Here is an 18,563-nt window from a genome sequence, read left to right on the forward strand (position 1 = left end):
CCGTGCCGGGGTGCCTGCCCTCCCCGTGCCGGGGTGCCTGCCCTCCCCGTGCCGGGGTGCCTGCCCTCCCCGTGCCGGGGTGCCTGCCCTCCCCGCGCCGGGGTGCCTGCCCTCCCCGCGCCGGGGTGCCTGCCCTGCCCGCGCCGGGGTCCCTGCCCTCCCCGTGCCAGGGTGCCTGCCCTCCCCACCCGTGTGCCGGTACCTGCCCTGCTCACACGGGGTTCCTGCCCTCCCCACCCGTGGGAGGGCGAACGCAGGGAGGGCCCCGCCAGGAGCAGGGGAATGGGCTCGGGATTTCTGTCAGTTTGGTCATTTCTGCTTTCCCATCAGTTGCTGTGAATGGTGTTTTTTCTCCCAGTGGTATGTGTCAAGCAAACTTCCCATTCGGGAGATTTTAAGAAAAAGTCTGTATGGTTTGTGTCATCGTAGAAATAATGCGACTGTAGTGGTTCTGAGAGGCGGTGGAGCTCTGGCAGGCTCAGCCCTGCGCCCTGCTCATGGTGCCCTGGAGCTACAGCCTGCACGGGTGCAGGTTGTACAGCGACCGTGCAGCCTGGCTGTACAACGGCGGGGGACAGTGGCCGGCTGTTGCTGAGGATGGCTTGGAAACAGAGGCCATGAGAGGTGCAGAGCTGCGTCCCTGCCTTGGGGAGAAGGTGAAGTGGAAAGAGTCATCAGACTCCTGAAGACAAAATCTCCCCGTGTTACCGGGACGGTCAGTGCTGGAAGAGAGGCATGGAAAAGGTGCCGTCCTCTCCCTCGCTGCCTGCGGGGCCTGGAGGCTGCCGAGAGCAGCTTCCCAGCGGGAGGCTCCTTCTGAAGCAGAGCGTGTACGGGGCGGGCAGTGAAGTGTAGAGCTGATGTGTCTGCTGGTGGATTTCTCCTTCAGTCAGGTTGTCCATCTTAGAGCTGTCCACACAGGGAGGCCCCCTCACCTTCCCTTTTGAGCTCTGGCCCTTAATCTTGTGGAAACATTTTTAATTCAGCAGAGCTGGCCTGAGTTGGGGGCTCCATTTACTACATTGGAGACCCTTTTTTATTTCAGTCCCATAATCACACTCATTGTGTAACCCTTTCGTTTTAGCTTTTGAAGATTATGTCTGATCATCTGAAGTAATGGTGAGGGAAGTGCTAGGGCTCCTGAGAGCAGGGCAGTTCTGGGGACGCGCGTGTTGCAAGGAATGCTGAGGAGCTGGAGGATTTTGCTGCCACTGGTCTCAGCTGCTGCTGCATCTGCGTGGAGCTGCTTGGGGCCTGCACGCTCTGCTCCTTCCCACTTGAGCCTCCAAAAGGGTTTATTAGGTGTGGCACAACACCAGACCCAGGCATGTTTTGCAGCATATGTCTCGTCTAATATGTTCATCACCAACAAGCACAAAGAAGCAATTTGGGGGCAGATCCGCTGAAGCGGTTTTGGCAGAGCTGGCACCAAACCTGTGTTGGTTTGCTACAACCAAAACAACTGAAGTTGCCTGTATGCAGTCACCGTGCATCACGCCTTGTGCTCTGGGAATGTGCAGCTTGTTTTGCCCAGGACTGGCTTTGAGTTGCAGAGCTTAGTACTCCAAGATCCTTGGCACACAAAGCAGCAAAATTTCTGCCAGACTTCGCCTGGAAACGAAGAGTCACATGCACAAACTGCTGCATTGAAGTTAAGGAACCCTTCCAGAGCCAGGGTGTCTTTGCTGGGAGTCAGCTCCTGTATTTCCAGCTCCTGCAGTTTCAGTCCAGCCCTGAAAAGTGTTAGAATTAGTGTTAAAATAAGGTTGTCTGATAACTTTTATGCTGTTCTTTGTGCGTGTTTGTTATTCCACGGTGTGGTAACTTTCTCAGTGAGCTGCAGTGAGGCAGTGAGCTGCCTCTCCTATTACTAACTTTTCCTTTTTATCATCCTCATTTAGCTCCACTTAATATATATCATTTGAACTCTCGCCTGCAGGAAAATTTGTCAGATTCAAATGAGTGTTTCTACTGTGCTTTCCCATTAGTGACAGAAAAGTTAATTCGGTTTTTATAGCATCACTTTTACAGAATGAGAAATGAGGCAGAGATGGAGGAAGGCTGGTACTGTAAAGGGTCTGCTTTTTGCAGGTACTTGGCCTATGTCCTGACATTGCACTGGTTTGCATTTTGAGGTGTGCATTTTGGTGATTACACATGTTTTCATCAATGTTCAGCATCCATGCACATCTGGCCGCCTGTGCCTCACTTTGGACACTAAGAAAATAAAATTGCCTAGTTGGTTGTTCTTGTGGAAACTGGTTTAAGTGACAAGTTCCTAGGGATATGAACTAGGAACGCTCTATAAATCTCTCCAGTTGTCTGCAAAGGTATCCTACTTTTTGTCCTAAAAGGTCCTTCACTCAGTTCTGTCTTCCAGCTTCTGCCTTAAGTAAAGCCAAGCTTAGGAAAAATAACCTATTCTATGTACTGCTATGTTCCACTTGCAGTGCAGGGGTCTCCTGTGTGTTTAAGGATGTAGCAGTTTCAGGGGAAGAACAGCACCTGATCATAACATTAAATGCAAAATTGTCATTTGTAGGAACAGGCAGAGTTATTTCTGGCTCTTCCCGATATTTGAAGCTTTTGAACTTTTGCCACCTTAATACTTTTTTTTTTCAGCGCAGTCCTCAAGCATCATCATCGTGTTTTTAAGAAGAAAAAGCAGAAGAGGTCATGTCCTTCAGATGGTGTCTTACTTCTGTGAGAAGTCTACAGACTGTTCGGCTGAAACTTTTAAATGTTTCAAGAACTGCAGTGGAAACCACAAATCAATCCAAGCTAGATATCCAAGATAAATTTCCATCCAATTTGTTGAAGTTTGACCAAGTTAAAAGTCACTGAAGGCAGATCTTCACATTTTAAGTAATCTCGATGCACAGCTTCCCGGGCAGTATTGAGTGAGAGTCCTGGTTGTTTCAGACAGGCCAGGGAGGCTGAGGGAGGCGCAGGACGGTGGCTGGGCAAGCCCAGGGCATGGGCAGGGCCTCGAGCCTGCAGCTGCCCACGGAGCAGCAGTACGAGTGGTTTGAAGCTTTGCAGAAGAGAACTTCTTCCTGAGGATAGCCCTGGAGTCGAGCCCCGCCAAGGCACGCTCTCTCAATCTGCTCTCTAACCTACATGGCTCTAGAGCAGAAGCTGGGCAAGTGCTGTGTGCTGCCTTGCTGCTCGGGCTTGGGAATGCACCTTCCGGATAAGGGCATTCCTGTAAGAAGCTCCTAGTGCCTTGCAAGCCTGAATTCATTCCCAGGAGCCAGTGCTAAGTGCCTTAGTTGTTATTCCTGCTCTTCAGGTAACCTCATGAAAGGTAGCAAAGTTAGGTAATTTTTTTTTTTTTCAAAATATGTAGAAACACAAGGATGTCGGAGACCTGAACAACAGTACAAGAATAAATGCTAATATATTTTAGTATTTGTTCTTTAGGCCTGATTGTGGGAACATGTGTAAATAGTGTGACGTGTAAGTCAGTATCTTAGGAAACCTGACTGTGCTTGCACAAGGATACACCCTGTAAGTACAGTTTGTGTGTAGAAGCATATAAAGCTTTCAACTCTATATAGCTACTTGTTACCACTAAAACTTTGACATCATCTGTTTGGTGACCCATAACTACTTGCAGAAAGGACATTTGTATTTTGGAGCCTGAGGACTCTATATAAACTTTTTGCTTATTCCTTTTTCTATAGTAGCTGTGAATATATTAGTAATCATGTAATCTTACCTCTGTGATTAACTTCTTTTTATTTTCCCCCTCAGAATTTTTTGCCAGCCTTTGGGAAGGTGACGTCGCGGACAACAGCTGTCACTCCGCAGCTTGAACGAAAAATGGATCACGGGGACTTCATTCACTTAAATGTTTTAGAAAAGAAAATCCATAACAACTCTGAGGTTTCAGTTCATTATTTATGTTCTCAGCCTTGCATTGTCAACTTGGAAGCAGTAGCTTCCTCGGAGTTCAGGACTGGTGTGTCCGTGTACAGAAGGAGATGGAAGGACGAGAAGAGCCTTTATGTTAGCAGAACGCGACAAGTGCATTTGAAATTCCCAAGCATCATGGTTTACAGAGACGATTATATCATCAGAAACTCAATCATCGTGCACAGCGTGATACTCTACGCGTGGATTAGCCACGCGTCGGGTAGCAGCTATGATGTCAAGCAGAACGGGAGCTATCAGCGGGCAGTCGCCAGGAATTACACCTTTTTAGAAGCAGTTCCACCTTTTAAACGTCCATATAAAGACCACAAAGTTTGTCTTCAGTGGGGCATTGACTATCTGTGGACACTCCAGGCAAACAGGATACCTCAGTGCCCCCATGAAAGCGGTAGGTGCAGTGTCACTTTATTCTTTTCCAAGAGAACTAATGGTGCCCAATTAACACCTTTAAGCTGTTAAGAAGGGCATGCCTGCAGTAAATATTATACGGTTATATCGAATGACTTCCTTCAGTGGCAGAAATTCTGAGTTCTGTTCAACTGCACACAAATCTCAAGGAAAAAGAACCAGCATCTGATGAACAAGAAATATATCATTTACAAGTTGCTAACACAAAACATCAATTTTAGCATTCCTAAAAAGCAATTTTTTTACATCTTTTTTATTTTTTTCAAACATTTATCTCCTAGAAAAGCCATTAAAGGTACTTGTTTCAATTGATTTCAGTACATTGGCATGTAAATACACTGAGGATAAACAGGGAAACAAGGAAGTTACTGCCTTCAGAGGCTTTCCAAAATATCTGCTGGAGACATCTAATAAGAATGCTGTGAACACTGTGAAAAATTATCATATGCATCACTTAAATATGCTAAGGATAAAACGCCAGTAGAACAAGACGTAGGAGGCAATAAAAAGAATTCAAATAAAATGTTAAAAATACCTTATATCTAATTGCTTAATTTTTTTAGGAGAGTTGATGACATGTCATGACCTTGGAGACATTTTCCCTGTTCCTCTAAGTACTAAGTTCCTCTTCGCTTTAAATCATTCAGTCCCCGCTTCTAAATAGCGGCAGGGAATAGGCTCCATGATGCTTTATTTTCTGTAGATATTCCCTACCAACACTGTAATGCACTTAGAAATAGCGAGTGAACCTATGCTAAAGGACTTTTTGATGTTTGCATTAATTTTTAATGCCTTGCATGATTCATGTATTTGACTGTGTACAAGCATGAGCTGTTAATGGGAGGGGTGCTTTTCAATGCTTGTTTTCTGGCAGACTAAGAAAGATTGCGTTTTGCAGATGGAGTCCAGATTCTTAACTTCATATATGCATCCAGTGGGGAGAAAACAGGAATTGTGAAGCAATTTGAACAATTTGAAAACAGAGAACTTGAGACAGTCAGGCAACATCAGATTGATTATCCAATGTAAGTATACGCAAATACGCAAATTACTGAGGCTGGTTGCAATTAATAATTAAAGGCTGTTGTCTGCCCTTAGGCTCTTAGGCTATACATCACCAATAAAAAAATTACTAATGTGAGAAGCATCTCGAAAAGAAACTGTCTAGGACTTGTTCTGTTCTCCTTCAGTTTTGGAAGGCGTTAAGCTCAACCTCAGAACAACGCTCATGTTGGAGCAGAGCTGCACGAGAGCAGGGCTAGAAGTGGCACAGCTGGGTAGGTACTGTTAGCAGGGCTAGGAGCAGCACAGCTGGGTAGGTACCCAGCCTGTTAGGAGGCTAAGTTGGTTTCTCTCTGCTGTCATAGGCAGACTGCTTCTGGTACCCATGTGGGCTCCTCACTCCCTAGCCTGAGGCCTTCTGCACTGCAGAGAGCCCTGCATTTCAAACACCCTTTGCAAACTTATTGAGGAACATGGTTTCCTGGAAGGGCAGGCAGTGTGGAGCAGTCTTTTCCCTTTAAATATAGTTTATTTATAAACTCTAGTTTATTTTGCAGCACCAAGCCCTTAGTGGTAGAGTCCCTACTTAGACAAGCCATCTAGCTTGAGCTTATACTGCATCCTTCTACCATTCCCAGGTAAACAGTCCTAGTTGTATAGGAGTAAAGCCCTGCGCTCCCTTCGGTTGTGGAGGAGTTGCGCTGGCAGGATGACCAGGATTTCTTATCTCTCCCCTTCCCCATAACTCTCCAGACACATTTTGCAACTTTAGAGCAGCAAACAGACAAATTTCACCCTTCTGGCAGAGGCAGTTACCGCTGGCAACGTTTTTAGAGACAGGAAATGATCACAGGAACTTGTGCTTGTCTGCTGGTTGCCTTTGGCCTGCAGTCACAAGGAGACAGCTGAGAAAGCTGTGCCAACTAGAACAGATTCCTTAGGAGCTAATACCATCGAACTATGCACTGAAGTCACAAGTACAGAGCAGTTTTTAGTTTCTGGCCTTCTTGGGGTGGCTGGCAGAGAGGTTACACACCCTGCTGCCTTTGGCACCCCAGTGCAGTTGCGTTCTGCTTTTGGCACGGAGGTGCCTCGGGCTTGGATGAGAATATTTAGCATGAATTTATATGGCTTTTTCCGTGTTCCCCCCATCTTGTCTTAAGGTTGTCTCTGCAGTCCTAGTGTGGAGCGTTGCCAGTGCATGCTAGCTGCATGCCGGCCACTGGTAGCTCATTGTGGAGCAGGGCAAGGAGAGGTCTACAGCTTTTTCCGTCAGCTGTCCAGAGTGATTGGTAGCCGCCCATTGCACCAAAAGGCAGACAGATGCAGATGGATCAAATTTCTGTTACTCATTTGACTTCAGTTAGAGATTTAGTTGACTAAAAAGATCCCTCTCAAGTTTTTCAGTTCAGATTTTCTTCTATCAGTTAGCATGGCAGATGAGCTTAAATGTAATGAAAGCAGACTGGAGATGGACAGCTGCCATTTGAGGTAGGTGCCTGCAGACACTGCAGCAGGGTTAGTGCGAGGCCCTTTGCACTCCATACAGGCTTCTGCAGCATTGGAAAATGTAAAATGTGTGAGAATTCTCCCAGGCTCTTTGTCCCGAGAAGTATGTCCAGGAACAGTCATGTGCTCAGACGGGCAGTCAAGGATTAAATGGATACCACGGTGTTCGATCTTGTATTGCCATGATGGAAGATGGGAAGCATAATCAGTATTTCTGTAAGCACAGTGTTTGCCTTTAGATTATAATGCTCTATTTACAAGTGATGAAGATTTACAAAGCCTTCTAGCTCACGCACATACTGCCTGTGGAGGATGTGGCATTGTTAGCTATAGAAGGTGTAGACTCTATTAGGGAAAAGTTCACCACGCTCGCATTTTTCTTAAATGGAAAGCAGCTGTTAGGCTTTCAGACCTGCCTTGTTTTAATTTAGGTAAAAATACATGGTACTTTATGCTTTGCAACTTTTCTGAAGGAGAAACAAGACAAGCTGACCCAACTCAAGCTCTTACAAATAAACGAATCTTGACATTTTTCTTACTTGAAGGAGCTGTCACTCGTATTTTGTCTTCCTACTAAAAGTCAGAAAGAAAGAGAACTTCCTTATCAGGAGATGATAATAATTGTAATACTTTGGTTATAGCCCACTGGAGGTAGGATTTTCAAAAGCATTCAGCATTGTCCTAACTTTGCTGTTACAGAAATAAGCAGTTGCATTCCTGTTAATAGCACTAGAGGCAGTTCTCACTGGCACAGAAGAACTCCTTAAAATCAAGAGCTGTAGTTTAAATTCTGCTGTTAGTGCCTCAGAAAATCTGCTTTGTAATGTCATTAAAACCAGTAAAATCACTCCAGCTATGTACAGAATTTGCTCTATAGATAGCGTTGTTGGGTCTTTGGTTTGGTTTTTATTCACCACAACTTTTATTCACCACAAACAAGAGTTTGCACAGGCTCCACCTTTATATATCCTTTAACTCTGCAACAGCTGTTCATATCTCTGCCACCCAGAGGCCGGTTTCATTTTTATCTGCCTTTTGTGAACACATTGCCACTTGTTGGCATTCAGTAAAGAAGCAATACCTTGGTTTTTACAGATTTCCACCATTAAGATCACAAGAACATCCATTTCTGAGATTACACAACATCCATTTGAGGATTTTCTCCTGGAGTCTGATTGTGTGAGGGTAACTGGCAGTTTTGTTAGTTGGTTTTTCAGTTCCCTGTTGATGTGGCATCTGGCCAGAGCTGCAGTCTGCCATTCTGGCATTGATTCAGGTCACACTGCCTCTCCTTGCGAGTTGGTACCACAAAGTGCAGAGGAAAGAGGAGGTCACAGATCCCCAGATTTAGGTACTTTAGTTTTGTAGATTTTTACTGTATAGGATGTGTCCTGTCCTGAAGATTACATGTGGAGATAACAGGTTTGCTGAGCGAGTGGAAAGGATGCTTTTCAAATTACAGAGGTTTTAGAAACCAAAGGAAGATCAGGAATGGACTCATTGTTTCTCTTTGCTCATGCAGGTTCACCGTTTCAATCTGGCTCTATTTAGTGCATTACTGTGAAATGGATTTGTGTGGTATACTCTATTTTATTGATCCAAAAGAAATGTATAGTACTCCTGCTGTATTTCTAAATGAAGAAGGTAAGTAATATTGTAAAAGGCCTTCTGATGAGAACTAATGTAATCTTTATAGATCTATGTCTAAGAGCAACATTTAAAAATGCATTATCAGACTCATCGCTTGTAAAAATGCCTCTTTTTGTCCATTATGTCTGGAAAGGAAAGAAGCTACTATATCAGTAGAGTAACACAGAAAAATAGTTGCATAAGCATTTAATCTTGGCTAATTTTAAGAAATGGGTGTTCGCTTTGCTCTTTTGCTGTTGAAGAGCAATTGGTGTCAGCAGGAGGGTGGGCTGAATCTTGCAGGTCAGAAATATACACTGGGATTGAACAGTCTTATCTTGACAGCCTTCATGAATATTGTACTGTTGTGCCCAGTTCTGATTTCCTAAAGAAAATTTGGAATAGCCTCAGAGAAAGTCCAAAAGTCCAAATTCTGCCCTATACTGTGATGTTCAAGAAGCTCAGTCTAATTTCCTGATCCCAAAAGGTTGCAAGGCAGTTGGTTCTTTCACAAGACACTATGGGTTTTCCCCTTTCAAAAGTTTCACCACTAATCTCTTCCTTTCTGTTATTTTTACTGTTTCTATTTCCTCTGTCACATTACTGGTCCAGATAATTAAGCAGTAAAAAATAAAATCAGTTGGTCTAGGACTGTGATACCTCTTCCTTTATTTGTATTATTTCACTGAAAAACTTTTCTGTGAAGAACAAACACAAAAGGACAACAGGAAATTATTGGCTTGATATAGGATTTGGTTGAAGAGGTTCTAGATTCTGTTCAGTTCACAGCATTAGACTAGATTAACATAATAGCTTGTTTTGTTTTTAAGGCCATGAGTCTGATTTTTGCAATTCCAAATAATAGGGCCTAGAGTCATCTTGTACCTGTTCATCATGCTTTTTCTTGCGTGCTGACAGTTATGTACTGGTAGATACCAATGCCCCTTCTTCCCCTCTGCTGTTTGCCACAAGTCAGGTCTATTCCCTGGTGGCTGAGATCAGCTGCAGTGCTCTCCTTGTTTGTCTTAATTGAGCATGAGTTTATCCTTCACATGAGTTGGTTTGACCTGGTGATTTCTTGTGGGAGCCCATGCTTTAGCATCTGGCACCTGAAATACAGAGCTTGTTTCCCTGTGATTCTGTTTGAGTGGATCTGTTGCTTGGCGCATCCCCAGATCTATCCATTCTTAATGTCAGTGTTTCTGTGAACTTTTATTTCCTTTTTTTTTTCTTCACCTCGTCGTTTCTTTGTCAGGTTACGTCCATATTCAGATGCACCTCGTTAGAGGAGATGATCTCGCAGTGAAAACCAGCTTCAGCCTTCCTCTGAGGCAGTGGTTTCGACTGGATCTCTCCTTTAAGGGTGGACAGGTATGTGTGCTACCAGTCTGATGGAATAAGATTGAGATTTGTCTGATATTTATGTATTCCTTTGTTTTTACTTAGCATAGAAAAAAAAAAAGGGAGAAGACATGTGCAGTTTCCATATTAGGCAAAGCAGCATAGGATTGCTAGCCATGAAAAGACAGAACAATATTGCACCATCCCTCTCTGGTAGATCAACTATGTCGTTTGCATTTTAATAAAGCACAATTGTTTTTTTGCAAGAAGCTTCAAAAAACAGCTCTGAAAACAAGTCTGTCTCCTTGCCCAAGTTCTTTTTTTTGCCTCCTGCTATTAAGATAGCAGAATGTGAAGATCATTTTTTTTCTCTCAATTTCATTCTCCTTGAAGATGACAGAGTTTATTTCATTTTGCATCATAAAAATAATTGTTGATTAATCAGCAGAACAACTGTAGCAAGTTGGAACTGTGGAGTAAAAGACCGATAAAGCTGAAACAGAACAATGTAATCTGAACTACTGCCATTCCTTTTGTACCCCTCCTAATATTTAAACATGTAAATGGTGAAGCAGAGCCAAAATTCCATAGAGGAGACTTGTCTTGCAAGAAAATCAGTTATAAATGTACGAGAAAAAGAGCATGTGGATTGATGCCCAGCTTCAGGTGCAAAGGTAATTACTGCTGTCGATGTCAACTCAAAGTATATTAGTGCCTTCTTGTTGGAAATTTGATGATTGTTTGTAAGATCAAATTTTTGAATTAATTAAATTTAAATTGAAAATATTCTGAATAATCATTCAGAATGTTTCTGAATGTTTCGGATGGTAGAATGAATTTACCCAGATATGAGGAAAAACTTCTGGTCATTTGGATGAAATAAGGCAACCACAAGGAGCTTAATCGACACTCTTATGGAAAGAAGAGGAAGCAGAGCCAAACTAAAACACATTCCTGTACTTAGAGCCATTCTCTGGGACAGAGGAAGCTGTTGTTCATTTCCATCTTATTGTCATGCCTTTCTGGAACAAGTTATTAAATCCTCAAAAGGTGCACAAGCATCTCCTTATTTAGATTCTCATTTCACTGTCAACCATTAAATTATCTTTAGACCAGACCTTAGGCAAAGCACATGAATTAGGGAAGGCTGAAGAACTGAGCCATCAAGGAAAGGAGAGTCAGGTTTTATGAGCATTTAAAGATGCAAATGGATTCCTAAAAGTACCCAGGTACATCAAATAATTTTGCAGGATGCTTTTAAAAGCGTTAACGTATCTGAAAATCCTGTCGTAGTTTCTTTTTCAGGTATACAAATATCTTTAACCATTCTGCTATTGAAAGTCTGCTTAATACATCTCTCATAGAAGTCGGAGTTCAACCCAGACATTTTGAAATAGTGGTGCATTATTTTAACCTTAATGTTTCACTTGCCATTTTTCCCTTGTAAGCTGCAGTTTTCTGAGGAAGCTGGTATAAGCAGAACTGTCTTTGCACTTTGGAGAAGTTAAAGTTTCAGCAAAATACTAATGCCTTGTAACTGAACCCAGGAATGGGGTAGCTGAAGTAGGCAACATCTGTGCTATTTTGTCCCTTTTTCTTTTCTCACTATTTGCCAGGACAAATCAATGTGAATGCTCAACACAGAAGAGAAGATAAAATTCTGAGTTGTGTGTTTTAAACAACCTTTCTTAAGGTTGTTTTAAATATTTAATCTATTTATAACTATTATTTTATATATTTTAGATAGAAGTAAGCAGTGTTGGGAAGAATTTGAAGAGACATCATCATCAGTCTTTTATGTAAGCAACATTTTCCCTTTGCCAAGTGTTATGTGTGTTCAGATGTGAAGATTGTGAGGGGGAGGATACATTTTTACCTGTCTTTTTGCTCTTGCACTCTCAAAACCAGTACATTTTACTGTATTGATTTTGAGCTAGATCTGAACATTTATGTTGATAATATGAGTTAGTTGATGTTGCACAATCCAGTACGGGACTCTGACCCAAATCCCCACTAACACTATGGTCAGGAGCATTGGAATCAGTCTTTGAATGACATCCTGACTGCAATGAAGTCGGGGAAGTTTTGCTGTCATTGTGAAGGAACTAGGATTTTACCACAGAAATTACCAGCTTTGGTAAGGGAGATAGCAAAATCTTCTTTGATTTTTGCTGGTATGATGTTCATACCCCTCTTGTCAAGAGGTTTTGATTTTATTATTCTTGCCCTAACTCTGATTATAAGCAAATTAATCATATGCCAATAAATAAATTTTTTTAAAAAAAGAGATCTTACAGAATTCTTTTTAACTTAAGATTGTCTCTGTCTCGTATAAATAATTTGAAAAAGCTTTTCATATGGAAACCATATAATAATAAATTATGTGGCAGATTTCAGTGTCGTTCTTTCTCTTCCCCATTGTGGTTTACGGACTGGAAACTGTAAATATTCAGCTAGTAACTATAAGGGTCTGAGAACTTAAATTTTCATGCTGTTTTTACAGAGAAGTGCAGAAGGAGAAGAAATTGAAATCTTTGAGATTGTTTAATGAGGCATAAAGTTTCACCTGCAGTGTCAGCAAAAGAAAATACCCTGGTGTTTTAATGTTTGTAATAAGGCATTTCTTCAATCTGCTCCAGAACTTTCCGTATTGGATTGCAGAAAGGTTTTGAGAGTAAACAGATGGGAGGGAGAAAAAAAAAGATGCTGGCAGTGAACTTAAGGCTGGCAATGACCAAAGATACGAAATATAAATTTATTTTTCTTTCACAGTAGAAAAAGATGCTGGCAGTGAACCTTAGGCTGTCAGTGACCAGAATTATGAGATATAAATTTCTTTTTCTATCATACATAGTACCTACTGACAGCCATTTCTTTTTCTCTTGTGTTCTTAAGTTTTAGGGAAGATTTCTATTATGATGACACGGATGGATATTTTGTTCTTGGAGGCAGTGGGTATGCAAATGGTATTGAAGCATTCTTTGGTCCTGTGAAATACTATCGCCTGAGTGTGCTGGACACAGAACAGGTAAACAAAAGCAGTGTTAGACAGTGCTTACGTGTCACCCGCCAGCTATGATTTTCTTTTACCTAGGGAAATTTCACTGGGCTCATAAGAGTATTCGGTGCAGACATAAGAGCTTCTTGCTTACTGAAGCTCTTAGTAAGTAATAAACCTGCCATCAAGCACAATAGAACTTGGGAATGTGCAAGCCACGTATGAGCATTTTCCACTGAAAGGAAGGAAAGTTAGGTACTGCTTCAGATGCTAAAAGACAAGGCTTCTCAAGGTGCATGTGAAAACCGTATTCCTAAATCTGCTTGTAGGTAAGGACTTACATTTCAGTCATGATCAGTTTCTCAGAGTCTTTGCTGATGCAGTATTGAGGTCTAATTTATGGTTTTGTTGAAACCAGTAGTGAAAGCCCCATAGGCTTGACTGAGTTTGGAAATCCATCTGCTATATCTTGGATCATTCTGTCTCTCTAAGGCCATAGTTTGTTGTGATCAGCATCAGGTTATCTGGCACAAGAACAAAATACATCTTTGTTGTGAACAAGCCCTTTCCTGAGAAATAGGAAGCTTGTCAGGAACAACAGAGTACTTGTCATTTATCAGTTATTTGTCTTTGTCTAGATTTCTAACCCCCTTTATGACGAAGAAATAATGGAACAAATTGAGATCTACTATGAGCGATGTATGGATGTTCAGGAAATAGTGTCTGAGTACAGAGACATTGTGAGTGAAGGCCAGGCTGTGCAACAAGACTGTAAGTATCCATTTGTGAGATGTGTATTTTAAACTGTCATCTTTGGAGGCCTTTTGCCTTTTCTTTTACAAGAGACTGAATAGTGATTATCAAAAGTAAACCTAAACTTGGCTATAAGCATAAAAATAATAATTTTAAAAAGTGATTTGAGAGGGCTTAGTCTCATTACTGTTGGTTAAAAGTATGTTTCTGTTCCTGCAAAAACTTTTGTGTTGTAAAATATACATTTAAATTGTGTTCTTGATATTTCTCCTGTAAAAGGACAGTCACATAAAGGGAAAGAGAGATGTTTGGAAGCATAAATATAAAGCTGTTACATTTGCTTTCTTCAGCTTAATTCCCAAATGACCCAAAAGCATGTGTATTTTAAGTCCTTCCCCACAGCTGTACAAAGTTTGCTTCTCTTCAACTGTTGCCTGATGGAAATTTAATTGACAGGCTTATACTGAAGCAAATGAAGGAGGGGTAGCACAATTTAAATGCGTGCTGAACATCAGTTTGTTTCCAATTAGATTTTGATTATTTTCCCTGAGAAAGATTATGGAATAGAATGTTTTCCTATGTGGCCTGTGCTGGCTATATCAGTTTTTTTACCCTGCTTTGTGTGAACAATATGCCTAAGCTATTTTGTCTATCAATTTAAAAAACAATTACCCTGAAACTGTTTTTTTTTCCTACTAGAAGTTTGTTTTAAAGAACAGTCATGTCAGTTTTCAGGTCTTAAATACCTCATTTTCTCTAGGTGTCTATGAAAACTATTATTCAGAGCTAATTGACAAATATGGAGAGAAGTCCAAATGCGATGCCTTCATGTGGGGAAAAGAACTCAGGGAAAAATACCATCTTTTGTTCAAACTCTTGAAAGAAATGGATTTCAGCTCACCAGATGGTAATCATATTTTATCTTACTGTTACAAAATAAGTCCACAAATATATATGATACAGGTTGGCATGCTTTGGCTTTGGTTCATGTTTTACAGACTTTTTTCTTTGTATCATTTAATTTAGCAAGGAAGTCTCCTGTAGCTTACATGTTACATTGCAAATGAGGATGGCTTTTTAAGTAGAAGGCATAAATAGAGATATAATTATGTTTGTAGGGGCTACTTTAAGATAGCCCTTCTGATTTGGATTCACCATTTTTATTCAGTAATTCCTTGCATCTTGGAATATCGACAGCCTGCATTGAGAATGCTGTTCAGCTTGAGAAGGAATATCAAAATCTGACTCAATAAAGTTGAATTAAGCAGGTGAAATAAATTCCTAATTTAAACTCTTGCAATAACTGTGCATCCTGTGTTGTATTTCTAGTGCTAGAAGATGAAAATGATGCAGTTCTAGAAGTTGGCTGGCGGATATTTGAGAAGGCTGCAAAGGGTCTCTCCAGCACAGATGGCTTAAGCAATACAGGCTCCTTTATCCCTCTCTTGCTGGATTCCAGTTGCTGTGGATACCACAAGGCTTCCTATTTCCTTGCAGTTATATTTGAAACAGGCCTAGGTGTGCCTGTGGATCGTTCCAAGGTAATATACTTAACCCACTTGGTTATGTCTCCAAAATTAATTAGCTTTTAATGGCAGTTTATGAAATGGGATGAGTTTAGGCTTATTAGAAGAAGAAAAAAAAGAAAGAAAGAAAAAGTGAAATGAAAATGGCTTTTCTTGCCTCATCTGATCACCAGATCCCTGTTCAGGCTGCAGCTGAAAGAACTCCCCAGTATGGCTGCTTCTGAATTGCCCAGTGATACTGAAGTCTTTATGGCAGGAGTCTTTATCCTGTTCATCCAGAAGAAGCAAACAAATGGTTTGGTGAGATCTAGAGGAGATTGTGAAGTGAACAGCATGGAACATAAGGCTTTTCCCAGTCCCTGAGAAGACAGGACGAGGGGGTGGCCCTTGAGTCACTTGAAGTTAATCACAGATGGGTCTCACTTAAGGAGAGTCTCCTAAAGTGAAAAGGTTGCATGATACTGTTGTGAAAGAAGTCCCATGGCATATTGTGCAAAAATGTGGCACTGGGAACATGGTCAAATACTTAGAACTGCCTGAATAAGAGTGTTTAGAGAGTTACTGGATAGATCTGACAACTGGCCACGTGAGGGCTGCTGGTCCATGGCAGTCCGTAATCTCACTGAGTCCTTAAATCACTGCTTTTAAAAAGATCAGTTATGTTGCTAAATACAGTGACTTCTGAAGCCATCTAGATTGCTTGTAGTTGTCTAAAATTGGATAGGGAGCACCTTCGTATTTTTGGAAAAAATGTTTTAGGAGAAAATTGGCTCTGGTTCAGATGAGGAACTGCACAGCACGTATGAACTCCAGAATTTTCAGGTAGAAACATTTGTATGTGTTGCCCTGCGACATCAAAGAAAGAGAAGATGCCTTTATATGTCCCTGGAAGAGCACATCTCCATGAGCAAGTGCACTTGTACCAAGGAGTATGCACATAAGGCAGTGGCCTAAACCACATACTTGGTGGCAGAGTAAGGGCAATACCTGAGAAGTAATTTAGTAGTTAGAGAGATTAGTTTTTCTTTCAAAGCTTTCCATGTGTATAGGAGACTCCAGGGCTATGCAAAATTCTGCTTTTATGTCTACCCGATATAGCTAGTATAGCTCCTATTGATAGGAGCACTCTTGTCTTTGTATACAGCATTTAAATTCCCACCACAGTGGTAAACCTGTATGAAGAATTCACTGTTATTTATGTCTGCTGCTTTTTCCCAGGGTCTGTTGTATAGTTTGGTTGGTGCTCAGGGAGATGAGAGACTTTCAGTGATGAATCTTGGCTACAAACACTACCAAGGCATTAATAACTATCCACTCGACCTGGAGCTCTCGTATGCTTATTACAGTAACATTGCAATCAAGACGTCCTTGGATCAACACGCAATAACAGGGGAACAGGTAAAAGAGTTTAAAGCGTGCCTGAATTTCTCTGTGCAAATGACTTTTCATATGTTAATATTAGTCATGTAGATGGAACATTTCCTTCTTTATGATGATTTGCAAGCATTAATTCATCTAATCCTTACATAATCCCCCAAATTATGTGTAAGTATCTTTAATTCATTTTGTAGGAAAGGGCAATCCAAAACAAAGCTAGGCTTAAATCTCTCCCGTGTGCCTTTTTTTCAGTAAAATCTAAGTCTCGTTTTTGGACCCTAATTCCTTGCCCAGTTTCTTATCCATTTAAATGGACGTGATTTTTTGTCTGGTCTGCTATTTCAGTAGCAAAACTTCATTAAGTTCAAGTGAAAGGTGAATTGTCCTCTCCCTTTGTGTATTTTTTCTATAATCAAATATAGAAAATTTGACCATTTAATATCTATTTAAGGAAGGAAACTTGACAGCAAAATCTTTTCAGAACTAGCTGCCGAACATGAGACAATGTGGCTTTGTCCATAAAAATACTTAACAATGTAGACCAGTACGAGAATCCAGGTCTATCAGCAAGAATTATTACTGATTATTGTAGTAGGGGAAAACAAAACAAAATTTTAACTGAAAACTGACATAGAGTCACCTAGATTAGAGCGCTATGTCTTACAGCAGCGTTGATCCTGAGCCTTCCTTGCCTCACTTACAGGGCTATAGCAGAGTCATGTTAGGAACTGCCTTTTTGCCGTGGCTTTTCCCTCGGTGGCGTCCGAGAAAGCTTCGCGCCGTTGGGGTTCTTGATGCTTTTCTGTTCCTTGAGGGATTGTGGTGCTTTTGCATTCTCTGTTGCCTACAGGAATTTTGGAAACTGTGAGTCTCCAAACACTCCATGGGTTCAGTTCTCAGTGCTGTTTTCTCTTGAGAACCTTGCAAAGCCTGTATGTGCCCTTATTTATCCCTCTCTCCTCCCTCTCTGATTCCCCCCCCCCCCCCCCCCAATAAGTATATCTCTTTTCCTCTTTCAACGTGTGATTCCTGCTGCCCATTTTTTGGGTATGTCTGTGATGTCTGGAGCCTGAAATCACAAATTATTTTATTGGTGAGCTTCTCTAAATCCTGATGATGAAAACGAGCATCTCGCCTTTATATGTCCATATTATTCCTTCTTTTTATTTTCTGCCTTCTTTTTCTCCTTTTTCTAAAGCAAATTGTACGTCTCAGGGGAAAAAATAACTCCTTATGGTGCTAGAGAGGAAGAGTCCTAAGTAAGTCAAAGATTCTTCACTGTGGTTCTCGTCCCTAGGAGCTGCTTATCCTAGAAGTCTCTGTCCGATTGCTGTGAGAAAGCAGAGCGACAGAAACCTTGTTTAGGCTGGTCTGTAGGCCAGGCTGCTGGACAAACTCTTGAAAGATAGAAAGGGACAATGTGAATGATCTGCCTGAAAACACAGCAAGAGGTTTTACACGGAGTATAATGCCCTGGCAGCAAAGGGACAGTGAGAATTTTGAGACCAAGAATAGACTACATTTTTTTTTAAGCAGAAGACAACATTTCCATTTGTTGGTAGGTGTATGAAGTCATTGTTTCCTTCTGTTCACCTCCTCCTCAGGCATTTGTTGAAACTGTGAGGCTGATGGATGATGAACTGCTGAAAGCTCAAACAAAAGAAAATGGTGATGTCTTCATGTGGCTAAAACATGAAGCAACAAGAGGAAATGCAGCTGCACAGGTACAGAGTCAGAGGCTTCCCCTTCTTTTCACGGGCACACTGTTTATGTAGGTCTGCAGAACACGGGGGAGACCAACTTGCCCCCATCCCACTTGAATTACATCTTGCCTGTGAGCTTAAATCCCATGTTTCTGCCTCACAGCGTCCTGTGACCATGAAAACAGCCCTAAGAATGATGCAAGGCAAAAAGGAAAGGGTCATCAGGAGTCAGCATTGCAACCACTTATCTCTGACCTCTGGTGTGTGTTTGACACTGTGCATTTGCTGCTGCTGGTCTCAGACTGGCATCACGTGTTGTAATACCGAGGCATTAGCATGCTTTTACTGGTGCCTTCACCGTGTTCTTCTGCACTTAAATCA

General features: G+C 41.5%; 1 protein-coding gene across 2 annotated transcripts in view; it reads left to right on the forward strand.

The window, feature by feature from the left end:
* The first annotated feature begins 3,733 nt into the window (after nt 1–3,733).
* The window catches only part of SEL1L3 (SEL1L family member 3), a 29,532-nt gene continuing 14,702 nt past the window's right edge, over nt 3,734–18,563 (forward strand). For both annotated transcript variants that reach the window (XM_026037655.1, XM_026037653.1), the window contains exons 1-11: nt 3,734–4,324; nt 5,243–5,369; nt 8,378–8,499; nt 9,740–9,855; nt 11,569–11,624; nt 12,721–12,853; nt 13,462–13,594; nt 14,337–14,483; nt 14,906–15,117; nt 16,321–16,500; nt 18,084–18,203. In XM_026037655.1, the coding sequence (XP_025893440.1) occupies nt 3,826–4,324; nt 5,243–5,369; nt 8,378–8,499; nt 9,740–9,855; nt 11,569–11,624; nt 12,721–12,853; nt 13,462–13,594; nt 14,337–14,483; nt 14,906–15,117; nt 16,321–16,500; nt 18,084–18,203 (1,845 nt within the window). In that variant the 5' untranslated portion in view covers nt 3,734–3,825. The remainder of the gene's footprint in view (nt 4,325–5,242; nt 5,370–8,377; nt 8,500–9,739; nt 9,856–11,568; nt 11,625–12,720; nt 12,854–13,461; nt 13,595–14,336; nt 14,484–14,905; nt 15,118–16,320; nt 16,501–18,083; nt 18,204–18,563) is intronic.

The sequence above is a fragment of the Nothoprocta perdicaria genome, unplaced genomic scaffold (genome assembly GCF_003342845.1).
Source record: "Nothoprocta perdicaria isolate Ctin4 unplaced genomic scaffold, notPer1 scaffold_2, whole genome shotgun sequence".
In the NCBI taxonomy this organism is placed as follows: domain Eukaryota; kingdom Metazoa; phylum Chordata; class Aves; order Tinamiformes; family Tinamidae; genus Nothoprocta; species Nothoprocta perdicaria.